Source organism: Artemia franciscana, chromosome 6 (assembly GCF_032884065.1).
Source record: "Artemia franciscana chromosome 6, ASM3288406v1, whole genome shotgun sequence".
Classification (NCBI taxonomy): Eukaryota; Metazoa; Arthropoda; class Branchiopoda; order Anostraca; family Artemiidae; genus Artemia; species Artemia franciscana.
In genome coordinates this window covers 26,811,227-26,831,815 of record NC_088868.1, presented here as the reverse complement: position 1 = coordinate 26,831,815, position 20,589 = coordinate 26,811,227, and the positions used below count along the sequence as shown (strand labels likewise).

The 20,589-nt window shown below is 35.4% G+C and overlaps 1 protein-coding gene across 2 annotated transcripts; it reads right to left on the bottom strand.

The window, feature by feature from the left end:
* Window positions 1-605: 605 nt before the first annotated feature.
* LOC136028252 (divergent protein kinase domain 1C-like) lies at window positions 606-16,148 on the bottom strand. Of its 2 annotated transcripts, none has more exons than XM_065705986.1 (3): window positions 16,041-16,148; window positions 5,317-5,589; window positions 606-4,170 (listed from the first exon to the last, which is right to left on the bottom strand). In XM_065705986.1, exons 2-3 carry the CDS (start codon window positions 5,443-5,445, stop codon window positions 3,253-3,255), a joined length of 1,047 nt encoding a protein of 348 aa, XP_065562058.1. In that variant the 5' UTR covers window positions 5,446-5,589; window positions 16,041-16,148; the 3' UTR covers window positions 606-3,252. The 2 variants fall into 2 exon arrangements, with proteins under 2 accessions (XP_065562058.1, XP_065562059.1); XM_065705987.1 differs by lacking the exon at window positions 16,041-16,148 and adding an exon at window positions 15,829-15,879.
* Window positions 16,149-20,589: the final 4,441 nt, after the last annotated feature.

Genomic DNA, 20,589 nt, shown 5'->3' with positions numbered 1-20,589 from the left:
TTATAATGATTGGAATAGAAATGCTAGTATAAACAGTATTTCCGAACCAAAAGATTTTATGATATATTTACCTACGATGATTGTTATTTTTCTTTATAACAATAATTTTAAAAGTTAAAAAGCATTTTTTGTTAAATTGTATTTTTATCACTCGCGACCCCATAATTTTGCTACGCGACACCAAATGGAGTCGCGACCCATAGTTTAAGAAGCCCTGCTCTAGAGCTTCCAATTTCCGATCAAATGAGCCCTTTCCGAGCTTTATACGAAAGCTCCTTCCATACAAGGTGCCTTGGTGAATAAAATTTAAATAAATTCTACATAGAGGCCACTTCGCTCTTTTACTTAGATATTCAACTCCCTTTTGATATCTGTCTTAGGAAAAACCTATCATTCCGCATTATTGCTTGCTGTTTTCCGTTTCCTAGAAATTACTCATGAAACGTACCTGGTCAGAAACTCTAGCCCATATTATTTACACCCACATTGAGTTAGCAAACCTGTTTAGAAAGTAAACTATAAAAAAAAAAATTATTCGAGCAGCAGTAGGCTACACCGACTTAAATAAGAAACATGCTACATAATGAACAATGTAAAAAACTGCATAACGAAATGAAAAGATTTAATAAAAGATGTAAAAACAAGGTGAAAAGACAAGGAAGTAATAAAAAGACGTAAAAAAACACAAAAATGGAATACATTTTGTAACGAATGAATTCTAGATTAAACGACGGAATACAACTATATTTGATGAAGACAGATGGATGAGATTTTTTTTCGGAATAGCTTATTTTTAGACTAGGAAAATATATAAAATAAAATAAAAACACAAGTAATAAGGAGCAATTCATACAATGAATTTTCTAATTAGCAAAAACAAAACTGGAATAAAAAACATCGTTAAAACCACACCAGATATTTAGAAATAAATAATAACTGGGAATCCTAAAATTAGGAATTGACTATAGGTGCATCATGTTTACAGACCTAACACTTCGAGGGGAAAAAAGGGAGGGTAATCCTTTTCTAGGAAGAGATATATCAAAATGAAAAGGGGTTTTCTAAATATATGTGTAGATAAATCCTTGTTTAAGAATTAATATAATGACTTGGAACTACAAATAGGAACTGGGCACTTTAGGTTCACATGGCAAAAATTTCAAAGGAGGGGATTAACCCAATTTTTGGACGATATCTATTTAAAACAGCAATTTTTGGCCCCATATTACTGCTTTTTTATGTGTTTTGAGATTCCATTCCAGATATTAAAATTAGACTATCCTCCAACTTTATTGGGGAGGGGAATTCCTCACGTCCAACCACGTTACTGAAAATTGTGGACGCAAAAACTGGCTAAGATTCATAAAAAACTGAAAAAAAACCCATATCAGGAATTAATACAACATTACACATTTCTAACACACATAAAATACAACAGTTTTGAAAAAGTAAAAGGAAAGAAGCTTATTTCTATTTTTGGTATTAACGCACAACTGGGACTCTCGAGAAGGAAACTTGATAAGAAAACAATTCTTGCTTCACAGTATGCAGAAAAATCGTAGTTAACACATTCTGAAGCCACTTCCACTATTCTCCACCACCCCCCACCCCCCTAAAGTGAAAATATATAGCCTAAATTATATATTTCCCATGCATTTTGCCATAAATCACTCGTTGCAAAATTACACCCATAAGTTGAATCAACGCTAAGGAAATCAAGAAGCGAAACAACACAAAATAAATAATTTGGGCTATATATTAGCATATTTGGGGGGAGGGGGAATAGAATAGTAGAAGTGGCTTCAGAATGTGCAAACTAAAATCTTTTGCGTATTCTGACGTAAGAACTGTTTTCTTAACATTTGTTTCTTTTTCAAGAGTCCCAATTATGCATTAATACTGTTTTTTTTTTTTTAAACTAGAAATAGAGATAATAACAGGACAAGTTACTGTGATACTTTTCTAAATGTAATTTGTGAATAAAAACATTGTGATCATGATAGCATAACGTGATATACCAGCTAACGACACCTCAAAGGGTAGTTTTTTATATTACCATTTTTCTATTATTTTTTATCTATTTTTACAATATGGATATGATGGCTTTTACAATCGTACCGAGGAACAAAAAAGTTCAAGTTAAAATTTATAGAAAAAAGAAACAATTCATGTGGATTACTCAAAGCAAAAAAAAAATATACGCAATCATTATTGTTTGGCATTTAATAGTTTTGGCATATTTTACTACACAAAAATTAAAGTACATTCAACTTGAACGTCCATAATAAAAAAAAAACGTTCCTTGGGTAAAATTACCATCCTATTAGCAGCTTATTAATCTTTAGTTTATTACCTCCAATTGGCTGATGATTAAAGATCAATACAAATACAAAACATCTTTTCGCCTTTCTAACTTATAAAACCATCAAAAATAGCATGTGTAATTCTAACCCCAATAAAGCAATTTCATGGATCAAAACTAGGACACACTTTTGACAATAAAATAAAAACATTAGATCCCAACTCCTTGGTAATTCAAAAATAGTAATTAGAGCAAACGTAAAAATAAAACTAAAAGACTGCATTCTAAGAAAGAAAAGACATACTACACGAGGATGAACCACAATATTTTAATATTTCATATCATATTTTAGATATTTCAGTTAGAAATTTTAGTGCAATTTTATAATAATTACTTCCTTATGCACTAATGCACGACTAAAGGTTTCGCAGTTCCCTTTGCAGCATTCACCAGCCTTGATTTTTTTTTTTTTTCGGAAGCATATCATTTGTCACAAGTGGATTTAAGTGATAAGTTACGTTGTGATTTAGAGCCTTTCCAGGGTATACATCATTAATAACGCACATGTAAAGAAGTAATCATTCTCTCGTGATTCAGGCCAAAGATTATGAGTAACTTATAAGACTAGAAACCGGCGCTAGTGCTGGCAAATAACTATTAACGCCATCTAGCCTTTGGCGACACTTTGCCTTTTTTTCCAAGCTTTGCAATTGGTTTTTGTAAGGAATTACAGTCAAAAAATTATACCAATTACAACAATTTAATTACCTATTCTTATTGTTACATTGGAACAAATGTCAAGTGCTGCCATACGCTAGACAGCGTTGATAGTTTTTTGTCGACACTAGCGCCAGTTCCCACTTTTATAAGCTACCCATACTCTTTGATTCAGGCGATCAGAGATATATTAAGGATTAAAATAATATAAAGAAGGTGTTGAATTTATCATCTCAACCTTCAATCGCACTTAAAGCATTAATGAGATCTTCTTCAGTAAAAGCACTATCATTTATGCATTGCAATAATGTATCTCTTATTAGCGTGGATTTATGCATTTCCAGCAAACCTCGCCCCAACCAAAAACCGCCAATAAAAATATTTTTACAAATAATTTGTACATTTGAGGTAACCATGCTCTTACCACACTGCTTTGTATTTTTATTGCATAAAAAAACACAGTCAAAATAACTGCAATCTAAATCTGTAGTACAGCTTGAGCGAAGTTTTATATTTCGGGCTAATATGTCATAGGACAGGACTGCATCTAGATCAACATATTTCCATATTCCATTTACGGATTCCCCAAAATGACTAGGTTTTACATCGCACAAATACAGTTTTTCAGTATCATCTCTAACGTGTATCAAAAATTCCGCAATTTTCTTAGCTATTACTATACTAGAATTATTATATTTGAAATTATTGAGCGTATCTACATATTCTACAGCAAAAAGGGTTCCACAATGACCTAATATACGCGGAAATAATTCTAATGTTTCAAGCATTAACGACAAAACAAATTCATGATCATTAGCTAGATTCCACAGATCGTTACGTATCACAGGAGAAGTCAGATCATATGCGTGAAAATAATCAAATATTCGTTCTGTAGAGCTATCTGGAAAATCAATCCTCAATTTTGCTTCCAGAGTAGCAAGTAGATCATATTGATCAAAATCAGGATTCCAAGCTTCAACATCATGTAGAGAAGAAGAAGATGATTTTATGATAAAAATATTTGAGCCTGTTTTGGCTTTTAGTACTACTGATTTACCACCATGAAAGCCATTGCAGGTTAAATGTATATCATCTTTGCAAATTATTTCACACATGTTTCCAGATGTGCGGTTTTTCTGATATTCTGAACACTAGAAAAAAAACAGTATCATATAATGTATAATATAATATATAGGTATATTATATAATATTATAATATATTATATTATATTATATTATAATATAAGTATAATATAATGTCGACTGTTGGGAATTTGTTGGTAAATTTTATTCAAAATGTTTTCGAGAATCGATTTTGTTGTATTGTAAATAATATTTCAATAGCTCAAAGAGCCAGATAGAGAGCCGAAAGGAGGAGGGAATGACCTTTTTTTTTTGTCAGATGTTTCCAAATGTTTCAAGTCGTAATAAAAATCTTTTGGAAGTCTACGTGAATTTTCGACAATCTTATGGTATGCGAGATGATCTTCAGGCATGACATTTAAGGGGATCAGATTATTATCTTAGTGTAATAGGAGAAGAAGAGAGGCCAAAATACCCAAAATAATACAGTTCTAGGCTAACTCCTCCATCAAATATTGCTTCACGGCTCTCCCCTGCCTGTAAGAAAGTAGTAATAAAATCTAGTTTCCACCTCCTTGTTTCAAAACACTCTGATTCCATCTTCTCTGATGATTGGACCTTTGTGTAATAATGTACACTATAATAGTGAATACGAATGACCATACAATTTTAACAAATACGCAGTCTAAACCTTACTTTCAGATCCTATGATTTCAGCTCACATAATCTATGCTTATGTCCGCCATAAGAAAACGAATTATATTACAAATATTTTCTTTAGTAGTTATTACAACATTGAAAATAAAAATGAAATTGCAGTGTAGAGGCAAAAGCCTTTTTATTGCGGTATATTATTATTAAATAATAATTTATTATTAAATATCAAACATTCAGTTTAATTTTATTAGTTCTTTCCAAGACACGTATAGTTTTTAGTTGAGCGCCAATGACACAGTAGGCTTTAGACTTTTACTGTTAAGGAATGGAGCATAACATTTTTTGTAACTTCTTTTTTCAACTCCTCTCAGGCAATAGAATTTGAAATTTCCCGATCAAATTTTTGTCCCTCGGTGACTTAGTCGCCTAACAAAATTCCCGACGACACAGAAACACTACTCTCACGTGTAAAAAGAAAAACTTTGTGACTCAAAGATTTTCAATCTCAAAAATTTTGCAATATAGGCTAACTTTAAATATATGAGAAGAAATATTACCAAGACACGCAAAATTTCCATTCCTTTCCTTTCACTACAGTATAGCGACTGAAATCTTAAGCATATCCAAGCAATGGAACAGACTGCAATGATGAATAATACTCGTTTCTTTCGCCACCTGAGTACCATCTCTTGTATTACCTCCCTATTCTACAAAATTAGCATCAGAACATTGAACATAATTTGGGTTAGTATTTCTTTCTTCATAGAATCAGTTTTGTCAATCAACACTTTTGTGAGGAGATGTAATGTTACAAGCCAAATCTGAAGACACTGAAAAAAAAAGATATGATTACAGAGTACGCAAAATAAAGTACATGTGTGTGACTAAAATATATTTGTATATATATGTTACTGTGAATGTCCAGAAATTGGTGACTATCGTCATTTAGTGGTAAATGTAAAAAAAGACATAGTCTTTTGGTGCATTTCCAAAATGAAATGTCCTTATTTCTGACTTTTACCAGAGAATGTCGAAATTCGCCATGTCACTGATGAATGATGATCATTTCTAGATTTCTTTTAATGCATTTAACTTTTCAAAAAAAATAACTATTCACTGCAGCATCCATTCTGTGTATATAAGGATATAAATCAATAAATCAAATACACAGATATCATAATAAAATTATACAGCTCAAAGCTGACTGAGTCCAAGCAAAGCTTATGTGGTTTATTCCTATCTTGTTGCTCAATTAAAGATAAAGACTGGGTTTTAAGGCTCTTTTGTATACTCACCAGAGCATATCTGTGATTATATATATATATATATATATATATAGCTTAAAGCTATAGTTTGAAGCTTAATACACATCGTTGCAAGAAACTAGACTAGCTTCAATAATTAAATATCTTTGAACAGATTACAGTGTGAAAAGGCATTAAATTGCGTGAAGAACAAAAATCTGGTAATTGCAAAAATATTTTTATATATTTTAACAACGGATTAAAACGATTCAAAAAAAAAAACTTAAAAAGAAAAACAAAAGTTTGAAGCTTAGTAAAAATTGTTGTTAGAAATTGGACTTGCTTTAATAATCAAATATCTTTGAAAAGAAATAGAATGAAAAAACATTAAATTGCATAAAGAGCATAAAACTGGTAGTTGCCAAAATATTTGCATATATTTTAACAAGGGATAACAACAATTCAAATCCTTAAGAAAGAAAACCAAAAGTTTAAAGCTAAGTAGATATCATTGTGAGAAATCGGACTTGCTTTAATAATCAAATATCTTTGAAAAGGCTTCAGTGTGAAAAGACAGCAAATTGTCTCAAATAATCTGCAGTTGGAAGACAAGTGACAATGAGAAGCCATATATAAAAGCCTTCTGTGCACTGGAGCCTGATATATATATATATATCATATAATCTGAAAGTGCCTTGTCAAACCTTGACAACCCTAACCTCTTTAAACTTTTTCAGGTCACTTATTATCTTATTAGTCCCATGTGTACCAAACATATGATGTTGACTACAAGACTTTGTCCCTTCAAAATCTATTGAGAAGTAATTATGAAGCCCATTTTCTGGTGAAAAAAAGAATTAAACATGCTCTACTGATAAATCTCACATTACTGCAACTTTTAAAAACTTAAAAGGAAAAATCGATTTGTTCAAGCAAGGACATGTCACATGGTATAACAACTTAAGAAAGTTCCTGAAAAGGAAATTGAGAAAGGCAGCTTCTCAGTATTACAATAGTAAAGTTAAGGATCTGTATTCAAACAAGCTCAAACAATGGTACAGGAAAATTAAAGAAATTTACAGCAAAAACCATGTTGAAGTTAATTTTCATCTTTCTGAGCCTTATAAGGCCCATACCTTATACCCCCTTATAAGATAGCCAACGATCTGAACCTGCATCTTGCGTCAATTGTACAAAGTCTCCCCCCTTTCACTGGCTCAGGTCAAACTATTCCTTTATCCACCTCTTCCTCCCTAATTACTCCCTCTGATGTTATAAATAAAATCCAAAAGTTGAAAAATAATAACTTGCCCCTTAGACATCCCAATTGACTTGATTAAAGCTTTTTCAGACACAACTGCTGGACCTTTATCTGATATTTTTAACCAAATTACAAATCTGATAAATTCCCTGTAATGTTGTCTATTGAATAGGTTTATTGACCCAGGCTACCTACAAAAAAACATAACATGTCTTCCTTCTCATAATAAAAAAAGCATAACATGAAACTTCCATACAACATAATATAAAAATACTACATCTTCCTTCTCATAATAAAAAAAGCAACATACTAAACTTCCAAAACACTTTAACTTCAAGAGTGGTCCACTAAAGTCTTGGCTTGGTTCACTTCACTGAGTCTTTGGATTAAATAAGTCCATCAAGCGACCGCACTACCCGATTCCCACTCTGAACGATGTCACCTCGAAGCTACACGGAGCCAAAGTATTCACCAAACTTGATGCCCGATCCGGTTACTGGTCCATTCTGCTGTCTGACGACTCTTCTTATCTCATGACATTCAGCACGATCTATGGGAGATACCGTTTCAAGCGAATGCCCTTCAGAATCATCTCAGCCCAAGATGAATTTCAGCGGCGAATGGAAGACGCTTTCGAAGGCCTAGAAGGATTCGAAATCATCATTGACGACATGATCGTGTATGGCAACACCCAAGAAGAACACGACGAACGTCTAGCAGCAATATTGGAACGCGCCCTTGTCAAGGGCATCCGATTCAACGAAGAGAAGTGCGAGTTCTCAGTATCCAGAGTAACGTACTTCGGACACGTCATAAGCTCCGAAGGAATGCAGCCAGACCCCGATAAGATCCGTGCCATAAACAACATGCCAAGCCCATCATGCCGAGAAGAACTCCAAACACTTCTTGGGATGATCAATTACTTAGCCAAGTACATTCCAAGTCTCTCAACAAAGAACAAAAAACTCCGTGACCTGACTAAAGCAGACCCGTTCATCTGGGAAGAGGAACACACGCAGATCCTAGAAGACTTGAAGAGCTCCATAGTATCCAACACCCCGTTCTTCAACCACAAGAGTAACAACGTGGAACTCATAGTTGACGCCTCTAGCCACGGACTTGGTGCACACCTGGTCTCGGAGGGGAAAGTCACAGCTTATGCATCGAGATCGCTCAGCAAAACAGAGCAGAAATTTTCCCAGCTAGAAAAAGAGCTGTACGCCATCGTATTTGGCTGCAAACATTTCCACCATTATCTCTATGGCCGGCATGTCGAAGTTACTACTGACCACCGCCCACTCGAAACGGTGGTGGCAAACCCTATCCACAAGGCCCCACCCCGAGTACAGAGATTAATGCTCCAGCTCCAGCCTTATGACCTTAGCCTGAAGTTCCGACCGGGCTCAGAAATTCCTGTAGCCGATGCTCTATCCCGCCTACACCTGGGCGATGCAGATCCAACACTGGAAGAAAGTCTAGATGTCTACGTACACCAAGTTGTACGAAACCTACCTGCCAGTGACCAGAAGCTCGAAGAGATCCGGGTGGAAACAACAAAGGATTCAGAACTGAGTACCCTGATCAAAACGGTCCAAGCGGGGTGGCCGAGTGCAAGAAAAGACTGCCCAACCAACATCCTAGCATACTGGAACTTGCAGCATGAACTCTCCTTCGAAAAAGGCATCCTACTCAAAGGAGAAAGGCTGATCATCCCCAAGAATATGCAGGCAGCTACACTGCAGCAGTTACACGCAGCCCATCTCGGAATCGAGAAAACGAAACAACGAGCCAGAATGTTGGTATATTGGCCAGGACTCAACGCAGACGTTGAGCGGTACACAACGAAGTGCCAAACATGCGCCAACAACATGCCAAGCAATTCAAAGGAACCGATAATAAACCACAACATCGAGACGCTGCCGTGGCAAAAGGTTGCGACCGATCTCTTCGAATGGAAAAGCGCCAGTTTCTTGGTAACCGTCGACTACCACAGCCGTTTTTTCGAAATCGACAAGCTTCCGACGACCTCATCCAGTGCAGTCATCACGAAACTCAAGGCCCATTTCGCCCGACACGGCATACCTTCTCAGCTAATGTCAGACAACGGACCTCAGTTCACATCGAGAGAATTCACCGATTTTGCCAAGACGTGGGGAATCTCACTAACCACGTCCAGCCCAGGATACCCAAAATCCAACGGACTGATCGAGAAGGCGGTACAAATCTCAAAAAACATCATGACGAAAGCGACAGAAAACGGAGAAGACCCCTTCCTGGGTATACTAGAGTATAGGAATACACCAGTCGACGGGTTCGCGTCCCCAGCCCAGCTCCTAATGTCACGTCAGCTAAGATCCATCCTGCCGTGCACCGCACAACACCTCAAGAAGAAAGTCATTCCGACCACACAGTTTACCCGACGAAGAACTGAAATGCAGAAACGCCAAAAGCTGTATCATGACAAATCAGCTAGATCACTGAAACAACTCACCCCTGGAGACGCAGTTTACGTACAGAAGACACCCGACGAACCATGGAGTCAGGCTGTTGTGCTATCCCATGCAGGACAGCCACGATCCTACCGGGTGCGTACCAACGAAGGTTCCGTGCTAAGGAGAAACCGCAAACATCTCACAGCCCGTCCACATCAAAGCCAGCAAGGTTTGAGCCGTGTCAGTGAGACAAGCGATGAAGCAGCATCACCAACAACAGAAACGGCTATTGAGTCACCACCCTCAGCTTCACAGCCAGACCTGTTCATGTCCCCATTGCCACTGCGGGACGGTCAGCAGGCCAGCCCGAGCCCCAACGAGACGGCCACCGTATCTCAGCCCCAGGGTACCAGCGAAACACCATTGCAGCTACGCACGCGTTATGGTCGAATAGTAAGAGGACCCCTGAAGCTAAACCTGTAAAAAAAAAGAGTGAAGTGAAAAGAAGTATGAAAAGCTGCGGCCTTAACGCGGCCAAAGACTCAGTGAAGTGAACCAAGCCAAGACTTTAGTGGACCACTCTTGAAGTTAAAGTGTTTTGGAAGTTTAGTATGTTGCTTTTTTTATTATGAGAAGGAAGATGTAGTATTTTTATATTATGTTGTATGGAAGTTTCATGTTATGTTTTTTTGTAGGTAGCCTGGGTCAATAAACCTATTCAATAGACAACATTACACCCAAGTTGCTGGAAACTAGGTTTTATAACACCTGTCCCAAAAAAATCTTCTGATCTGACCTAAACCAACATGTGTCCTATCACCCTCATACCAATTTTTTCAAAACTTTACAAAGGGTTCTATTTCGACAGGCTTGAAGTTAAAATCTATCCATGCATTGACGTCCGACAGTTTGGTAATTTAAAAAAAAACTTGACCACCCATTACGAGGCGCCATTTGGGCCAAATCTGGGGTGGGCAAGAACTCCATCTGCCCCCCTCCCCCCGATTCACTTTGTGTTGCGTAAGAAAAATCAGCACATTGATCACAATGCATTTTCAGTACCCATGTGTTGCTTGAAAATGTACTGTAACCAAATGTGGAACTCAGCCACACTGACCTCTAAGATTAATTATAACAACGAAGAATACAATCAACGAGGTTAAGTGATTAAACTGAAAGTGGAAAGTTCAGCCAGACTACAGGCTGCCATTCCTAAGCGAGAGACTTTCTTAATTAAGTAAACAATACGTCGGTCAAAGTAACCTTCATTGTTATGCTGAGGGTTGTAACCCAAATCTCAGTGTCCCTTCAGCAGAAATCTTCCAGATCAAATATATTTACAAAAAGGAAAAACATAACAAGAAAAAAAATATAACAACATTCAAGGTAACAAGAAGAACCGCCGAGCTTTCATCTTTGCAAAATCGTCAACAAGCTGGTTGTAGTCCAAATTCTTTACTAAATCCTTCTCTGCAAATATAAAAAGGAGGTGACTGAGACGATCATCTCCTGTTGTAGACCACAGGTAGTTTTTCCCTATTTCTAGGCTAGAAAACAAACGCTCATTGCTCGCTGTTGTCTCAGGAAGTGTGGCAGCAATACGAAGTACTTTAATTACTTCTGAGTAAGCCACTGGTAATGCCTGAAGATGGTCGGCAATGTCTAGGAAGTTTTCCGGCTTTTTCTCCTCATTGAGCAAGAAACGCTCAGCAATACCAGCTTGAGATTCGAGATGAATGCAGTCGATATTCAGCTCGCCGTAAAGAGAAGAAAAAAGCTTGAGCAGCTCTGTGTCCATAAACTTGGTTGAGCTTGGATCCAAGGCTTCGAGCGTACTCAGCACTGGCAAGTTATCTGCGAACCTTCTGTCAAATTCGGCTAGTAGATGGTCAAAAGTTTTGAAGTATTCTTACTTCATTTCATCCGCCAAAGTAGTAGTCCAATTTCCAGATTCAACAAAATTCTTTCCTAGCGTCAAAGTTGTCACAAATTGTTTCCAATGCTTGGTGATCTTTTGAATTCTTCAAGGTCGTCCTTTCTGACCAACAGAGGAGGGTCTAGTTGCGGGTCCATTCACAGCAGGTACTTCAATTTCGAGTTCTGTTGCAAACTCTTTAGCCTAACTGAAAAGCGATAAAAATGAAGCATATGAACGCAGGTTGGTGAGTTTGCTTCTTGTGGCCTGAATCAGGGTGCACGATCGAGAAATAACCAAGTCGACAGCGACGGCATGGAGTTGCTGAAACAGCGATTTTGTCGCTCGCGTAATTGCTTCTATGCAGTGCAATTGGAAGATAACAAGGAACGATTCCGTCAAGAAATGATAGGCCAGGAACTGACCTATTTTAGTCTATCAACTTAGAGGAATTACTGCAAATATTCAGAATTTATAATATTATTATAATCATCTAGGAAACGGGCATTTGACAGAACTTAAGAATTAGATTATGTATCTAACCTGCTTTCAAAGTTTACAATGGTTAATAGCAAATATTGTTATTATTAAGCCCGGCAAAGAACCCTTTTTGGTGGAAGCTTGGGCCCCCTGTAAAATCTGGGGTGGGCATTTGCTCACCCCTGCCCTCCCCCCAAATGGCGCCTCTGCAACCATTACCTTGTGCACTTGGTTCATACCATCCTAAGTGAACTAGAGAAGCCAAATGTTTTGCTAAATTTGCTTTTAGTCAATTTCCAAAAGGCGTTTGACTTAGTTGACCACAATATCCTAATTCGTTTGCTAAAGGATATCTTTGAAATTGGCCCTCTATTAATAAATATTGTTGCTTTGGAACAGATCACAAGTCATAAAATTTTTTGAATTAAATTTGATAAATTGGTTGAATTTGGTAAAACTGTTGAGCTTCAAGAGGGGTAACCCCAACTTTCAGTTCCAGATAAGATAAGTGTTAATTGATTTTAGATGTATTCTTCATTTTGATGTAGGCCTATCTTATTTTGTTATTTTTAGATACTGACAAAGTTGACACAGATAAATGAAAAAGTGTTGGTGTAGAAATAATGCAGTCAAGAGACACAGCTGCATTTGGTGAATGATGATAATAGTAGAAAAAACTAAATATCTTTAAAATGTCTTCTGTCAGACCCCAATGTACAAAAGTATATTGTAAATAACTTGGAAAACAACCTGAATCATCAACTCTGAAGCTTCACATGGTGAAATCCTTAGATGGCTCTATGCTGCAATTTATGGTAAACAAAGAAACAAGGGCCATGTGCATCAAAAGCATGTTATATTGCTTGTATACACCATCTTATAAATGACAACACCAGGATTTGCTTAGGACTTAATTTGTATTTAAAAAATATATTTCATCTATCTACCTTTTTATTTAGCTCATTTACATTATATAATATGAATATATATGTGCACACAGGGGTAACAGGGAAAGAGAATATTATATCATTTCTACAGCAACTCTGGAGATGACATGACCCCCAAAGCCCTTGGGACAAGGTCTGTAATTTTTGCAATTTGTCACTTGTTTACACATCAGGTTGGTTATTGCAAAAGGTGAGCACATGGCATGTTTGACTCTAGGTCTCCAAAAAGACTTAGGGTAAAAGGCTGAAACTCTTAGGACATGTTGATGAGATGTTGAACAAAATCAGAACACAGTATGTGCATGAAGTTTGTAAAAATGGTATATCAACAACATTTCAGATGCAGCTGAAGGTAACTGGAGGAAATTGAAAGTTCTAATGCTCTTTTTAAGAGTGATAATAATTAAGCCATTTTATCATGACCAACAGACAAATTAACTCATAAATAATTAGTTACTGTTTTACAACTAAACAATTTACAACTGAAACAAAAATATACCAAAAACAGGTAGAACATTTTTATTAGGATAGTGAAATGTACTTAATTTCTGTTTAAACTTCCTCCTACCTCTCAACACACCTGTGTTGTCCCCTGAGTCAGCCAAGAATACTTAAAATTTCTAAGACAACTGGGCCAAAAAATTTGCCTACTTTGACCAGAAAAATTGTTGTTCATTAGGGCCCATCTGGTGAAGGAGCTTAAAATTTCAGGGGAAATAAAACTTTCCCTTGTGCTGAGGGATGAACTTTCAAGAGTGATCTACGGCCTAAAAAATACTCTGGGAAGATGTTATCAAGCTATAATCTCTACCTGTTCCTTATTCCTAGGGCTTATAAGAGTCTACACATGACTCTTATTACACTTTTTATACTTTTATGGGTAATAAAGTTCATTCATTCATAACCTATCTTAATTTTGACAGTATATACTTTTCCTTGGTTTGGGGTTTTCAATCTCCTTTCATTAATTCTACCATTCTTAAAATAGAATCCCTTGAATTTTAAACCATAATATGCTTTATCCCTAAATTTGATAAATAAATGTACAGATCCCCAAAACCTTATTGGAATTGAACAAAGGTGGGATGCCAAAAACACTTCTCTTGTGTTGGAGGTTCTGCTTTATAACATTTCACTTTAATAAAATGAAAATTGTTAGAGGTTATCAAAGGTGCCCTTAGGAGTGAGAAGAAGCAGAGCTAAATGCTTCATAACATCTTCTTATGAGGTCATTAATGGTTTATATGCTGTCCTGAGAGTTTTACTCCCCTAACTCAACTGCTTCCAAGATATCAAAAGCCCCTAAACTAGAATTTTATTTGTCATTAGTATACAGTTAGACCTACTAAAAAGGAAATACTATAAAATTCTGAAAACAACATTAAAAATCCTACAATGTTTAGCTATATAACTTCTAAAAGTGCTTTACTTTACTGCTCCCCCCCCCCCAACATAATATGCAAATATATATTTTCTATGCTGTCTTCTGTTTCTTGATTTCACTGATGTTGCTTCTTTGTCATTATATCCATTGAAAGTGACATTACCTTAAATTGCAACTTTGAGCAATTGAAGGATTTTTCATCCTATAGCATTGCTCAGCATTTCTTCAGAAATTGTCATGTGGATTGATTCAGAATTGTTTTGAATATTAAGTTGGTTTTATTACTAGGGTTTATGTTCTGGTCTGGGACTCCAAGATGTCCCATTCTAGCCTCCATTCCTTATTGCTCTACTCCTTGTCAAGTGAGACTTTGAATTCTTTGACAGTCTTACTGGATACAGTATGATTGCTCAGGGAATTCCACAGGTGTACAGCCCAGTTGGTTAGGAAATGATATATATAATATGGGCTATTTGTTTCCAGATTGAGGAGGAAGAGGTAAACTAAAGTACTTTTAGGAACAATACCACTAGATATATTAGGGTTTTTAAAGTTGTTTTCAGAATTTTGTAATGGTTCTATTTGAGCAGGCCAAACCATACACTAGTAGCCTACCTTTTATCCTATTTTGGTAAATATTTTGTAGTTTATATAATTGGCTTACCCATTAAGTGAACATACCACTTGATGTCTTTTTTTTATCTTTACAAATATAATAATTGCTTCTATTGTAAATTCAAATATATGTACTTTTGAGCTCTTAAAAATGACATGTTTCACTTAAAGTATGAGTTATCAGTTGTTTTTGACAAAATAATATAGTCTACTATGTTTTCTCAGCACTATTTTTGACAAAATAATATTAAGTTTTCTTAGTGCCAAAATTATTTAAAGATAGGTTAGTTACATAAGGTAAAAAAAAAGTGCTTAAATTTGAATTTGCAATAAAATATTTATAAAGAACACAAAAAAAGGCATCAATTAGTATATTCACTTTATTGGTAAGTCAATTTTATGAAATACAAAATATTTACCCCTGTTTTTTCTTCTATAGTTCAACAAATATATGTTTTGAACTGATCAGAAGAAAAACAAATGTCTGGCCTTTTTGGGGTCCTACTTCTAGGGGACCACAACCCAAAATTTTCTGTACCAGGCTCCTCTTGTACATCTGCAATTTTCCTATCCAGCTCATAAGAAAAACAAATATTTGTCAGCCCATTACTATACTAAATCTGAATGACCTTCCCTAGAACGAAATTTCAGCTTTGAGATCCACCTTAAAAAACCTAATAAAACAGCTAAAAACTTTTGAAGCTAGAGAAAAGCCCCAATATTTTCATAAATTATAGTGATCATGTTATTAATGGTGCTGAATACACTTCAAGAGCCTTGAATTTGCATACTTTCTCATAAACTACTCATTTTAAATTGGTATTTCAAAGAAACTGACAAACATTACCATGGACTTTTGAATTAAATTTTTTTATATGCCATCTATTCTGCACAATCTAATGACAAAACCTACCGCTATATACTGTTTACCTTGGATTACCTTGGGCTCTTTGATGGAATGTAAAAATGAGTTGTTCAGAAGCTTTTTCTAGTGCGAATTTACCTTTCTATCAGTTTTGAAATTAAAAGAGGTTGTGAACTAGATGCAAGATATGCAAATTGTCTAGGCCGCGGACTGTGATAATTCGGTATAAGTATTAGAGGCATCAATAAAAAACTAGGAGAGGTAGCGCTAGGGTTGCAACCCGGTTGGAAAAAACAACTAGATTCTTGAAAAACAATCACTAAATCAGCATATAAATTACTAGGAAATCAAATATAAATCATTAGAATTATAATACTCTTATAATTGTAATTAATTATTGTTTTGTTTCTTTACCATGTTCCCTACAAGCGCACCTACAGTAAGGGGTAAAATTACCCCCCCCCCTAGATATGGAAAAACCCCTTTAGATTGACATTTTGTTTTTTCTCAATCGTCAATTACCCTTGAAATTTAGAAAAATGCTTGTTTTGCATCTTTATGCAGAGAATAGAACAAAATCCTTGCTTCCTCCCTGTATTTTCCTGAATTGGTACTCACGGCTTATACCCCGATCACCAAAAATTGGTTATCGATGATCTATTCAAAATATTTGCTTTTTCTTTTTAATGTTTTCCCTTGTCAAATCAAAACCCTAGTTTTTTCCCAGCAATACAGAAACTGTTTTCTTTTTATTCAATTTGAGCTAGCATTATTACTGGGACATTAACGACAATTTTGAAAATGACCTTTTTATATTTTCATGGAAAAAGTTTGGATAAACATCAGTGTTACTGCTTCTTCAATAAAAAAGCACTTGTTAATTATACTGAACTTACCCAAGAAGTAAAGTATGTTAATCTTAATGAAGTATGCCGAAATAAGATGAAAATATAATACATTAGTTTATATAATAATATAACTTGGGCTATATATTTGCACATTAGGGGAGTGTGGGAGTAAGGTAACCTAACCATACACCAAACCCTATAGCCCAAATTATGTTATTATATGAACTAATGTATTATATTTTCATCTTATGTGGGGGTTACGTGGGAGGATCTTTCTATAGAGGAATTTATTATGACGGAAGAGAATTTCCATGAAGGGCGCAGGATTCTCTAGCATTATTTAAAAAAAAAACAATGAGAATTTTTTTTCCACCTGAAGTAATGAGTAGCATTAAAACTTAAAACGAACGTAAAATATTACGTATATAAGGGGTTCGTCTCCTCCACAATACGTTGCTCTTTACATTAAAGTATTTTTAGTAATTTCAACTATTTATTCTATGGCCTTTGTGATTCAGGGTCATTCTTAAAGATTTAAGATAAAATTCAAGATTTAGTGTAAAAAGGGAGGTATTGACAAGGGGGCAAACCCCCTCATATGCGTAATAAAAATGCACAAATATAGAAGTTCGTTACGTAAATTAATTCGTAAGGTACGTATCTTTATTACTACAAAAAAGTTCGTACAAAAAATAAAAAAATCTAGTTGCATTTTAGGTAACCATAAATTGGAGGACAACTAGGCCTCCTCCCATGCCCCTTTTTTTATCAAAATCGTCCTTTTATCAAAATCATGATTTTTATCAAAATCAAAACTTTGAGACAGCCATTTAGCAAAAAAAAATCGATATGCAAATTTTGTTTTAGTTATTCATGTGTGCTGAAACAAAATCATAACATACATTAATTCAATAACGTTCAGAAATTAAATATATAAAAAAATATTTTTTTTTAACTGCAGACATTAAAACTTAAAATGAAAAGGAATTATTCCGGATTAAAAGGGGTTGTCCCATCCGCAACCCCTCGCTCTTTGCGCTAAAGCTTTTTTTTTTACTGTTTTAAAAAGTAGAGTTGTGACAAAGAGTTAAATTTTAGCGTAAAGAGTGAGGCGTCGCGAAGAGGACAACCAATTTCATATACAGAATAATTTCTGTCCGTTTCAAGTTTTAATGTCGCTCCTTACTTGCAGTAAAAAAAACTTGTTTTTTTATTTAATATTCGAAAGGAACTGGTCCATAGAAACTGACTGGGAAACTACCAGCTAGTGTAATATTGGGCAATCTTGATAATGATTGAAACTTCAAAAGAGCAAATTTATTAAAGAAAATAAATGCGTCAAGTTTAAGCAACAATCAAATAAAAATAAACTCTTGGAGTGCCTGAAAACATTTAATTCTTTTGATGTAACGATTCCTGATTTAATAAACTCCACAATTTATTCTGCTTTGGCTGGCGAAGTGATCTTGAGATTGTTACTGTAATTTCGCATATTTTACATGCTACGCCGATTTACTGTATTTTTCCAGATTTCTTCTGCGCCAAAATAAGCTCCTACTTATATGGTCTTTTTTGATACTAGGATAATGTCATTTCAAGGTCTTATCTGAGTAAATCCATGTCTCATTGAGTTTTCAAATCTCTCTTTACTTTTGTGCAAAGAGGAGCTTTGAAAATTAATTTACATGCCTCCCCCCCCCCATTGCTCCAAATCAGAAAGAAAATGTCGAGACTTCAAAAACAAGGGTCTAAAAATGTACTTTCCTAAGCTTCTAGGACAAACCACACCTGTTAACGAAGAACCATTAATTACCTTCCTCCAAGAACAGGTACACATCTAATTTGTTTTCAAAGCGCATGCAAAAATTAATTCAAAGAGAAGCTTTGAAAATTAATTTACATGCCTCCCCCCATTGCCCCAAAAGGATCAGAAAGAAAGTAATGAGACTTCTAAAACTAGGGTTTAAAAATGTACTTTCCTAAGCTTCTAGCACAAACCACCCCTCTTAACTAAGAATCACTAAATTCCCTCCCTCCAAGAACACGTACACAGCTGATTTGTTTTCAAAGTGCATGCAGAAATTAATTTCAGCATAATGGCGAAACAATTGTAATGGGAACATAAGGCTTAAAAGAAAAGTTTTAGTTTAAATTTTTATTAAAAAACAATCAAATAAGAAAACATATTTTTTTAATTGAAAGAATTAATTAATTTGTATTAAAAAAAGGTTAAATAATTCCTTTAACTGAAAGTAAGGAGCAACATTAAAATTTAAAACAAACGGAAATTATTCCGTATACAAGAGGTAATGCCGCCTCTTCAAAACCTCGCTCTTCACGCTAGTTTTGTGTTTCAGGAGTCTTTCTAAAAGGACTGGGACAAAAAGTCAAACTTCAGCGTAAAGAGTGAGATATTGAGGAGGGGGCATTCCCCTCATATATGTAATAATTTATGTTATTTTAATTTTAAATATTGCTCCTTACTTTCAGTTATTTTTTTTTGTGTAATAACTAGCCGTTTTTCGAATAATGGCTGAAAATCCCCCCCCCCCCATAACGAAAGTTTCTCCTTCCTGCGGAATAGTCCTCCCTTTGTGCTTTTTTTCATCGGAAAATTCCCTGTGGAGAATTTATCCCGCGGAAAATCCCCACGAACACGGAAAAATTCCCCAGACACTTCTAACCCCTTTGTAAATTTCCCCGAAAGATCTCCACATGCAAAAATTAAGTCACCTGAGAGAAAGTAAGACAAATAAAAATAGCCTCGTATAGGAATTCTGGCAAATTCCTTCGTGTGAGATTTCCCCTTAAATATTCATCCCCGGAAACTTCCCTCCTTACGGAGATTCTCCTCGTGAAAATCCCTCCCTCCCTCAGTAAATTCCCCTTTCCAGAAATGGAAAGGGGAATTTACTATATGTGAACTCACTTTCAAGTATGTGAAACAAAATGGCCATCTCAAAAGGTTGATTGTACGACTTTGGGGAAAAAGGACGTGGAAGAGGGGCTAATTACCCTCCAATCTCTCAAGTCACTTGAGAAGAGTACTAGAACTTTTAATTGCTGTTCAAATGACCCCTCTCTCATTCTTGTAGGACCATTGGTTCAATAACATCACCGTTTGAGCAAAAAAAAAAAAAAAAAAAAAAAAAAAAAAAAAAAAAAAAAAAAAAAAAAAAAAAAAAAAAAAAACGAAGAGGCATCCATTATCTTCCCTCCCTCATTAAAAAATCCACATTTTTGCAGATGGGTAGCTTGAAACTACTTCAGTATGGTGCTCTGATATGCTAAATATAACGGTGTGACTTTCATTAAGGTTCTTTGACGTTTTTGCGATGTTTTCTCTTTTCCTAATATCAGGCAAATTTTCTCAGGCTCGTAGCTTTCGATTGCTACCATTAAACATAACTGAACATTCATTCCGTTTTTCGGAGTTTCGGTTACTATTCGGTCGTCACTTTTTACCTAATTTTCGTTACCATGAACTGTTTAAAAAGAATTTTGCATCTAAATTTGTAGATATAGCTCTCTACCGACGATTCCCTAGTTTAATTTCTAGTCCACATAGAGCCAGATGGCGCAAGGTGATACTAGCAGCTTTTATTTTGGTAGACATGTGATCTAAGGCCTATGATCATTAGTGATAGAGGATATTTAATGCAAGTGCATTTAGAAATTAATGGTGCAGAACAATCCGTTTGATTGGATGAGTAACCAAGCGTTTAAAAAAGAAAAATATTGGATCACTCTCCGGCTTTGTAGTCTTAGATCTGGAGACACTAAATTAGTTTTACTATGATCACGGTCGGTTTCACCAATCTCCTGTTACATACTACGTG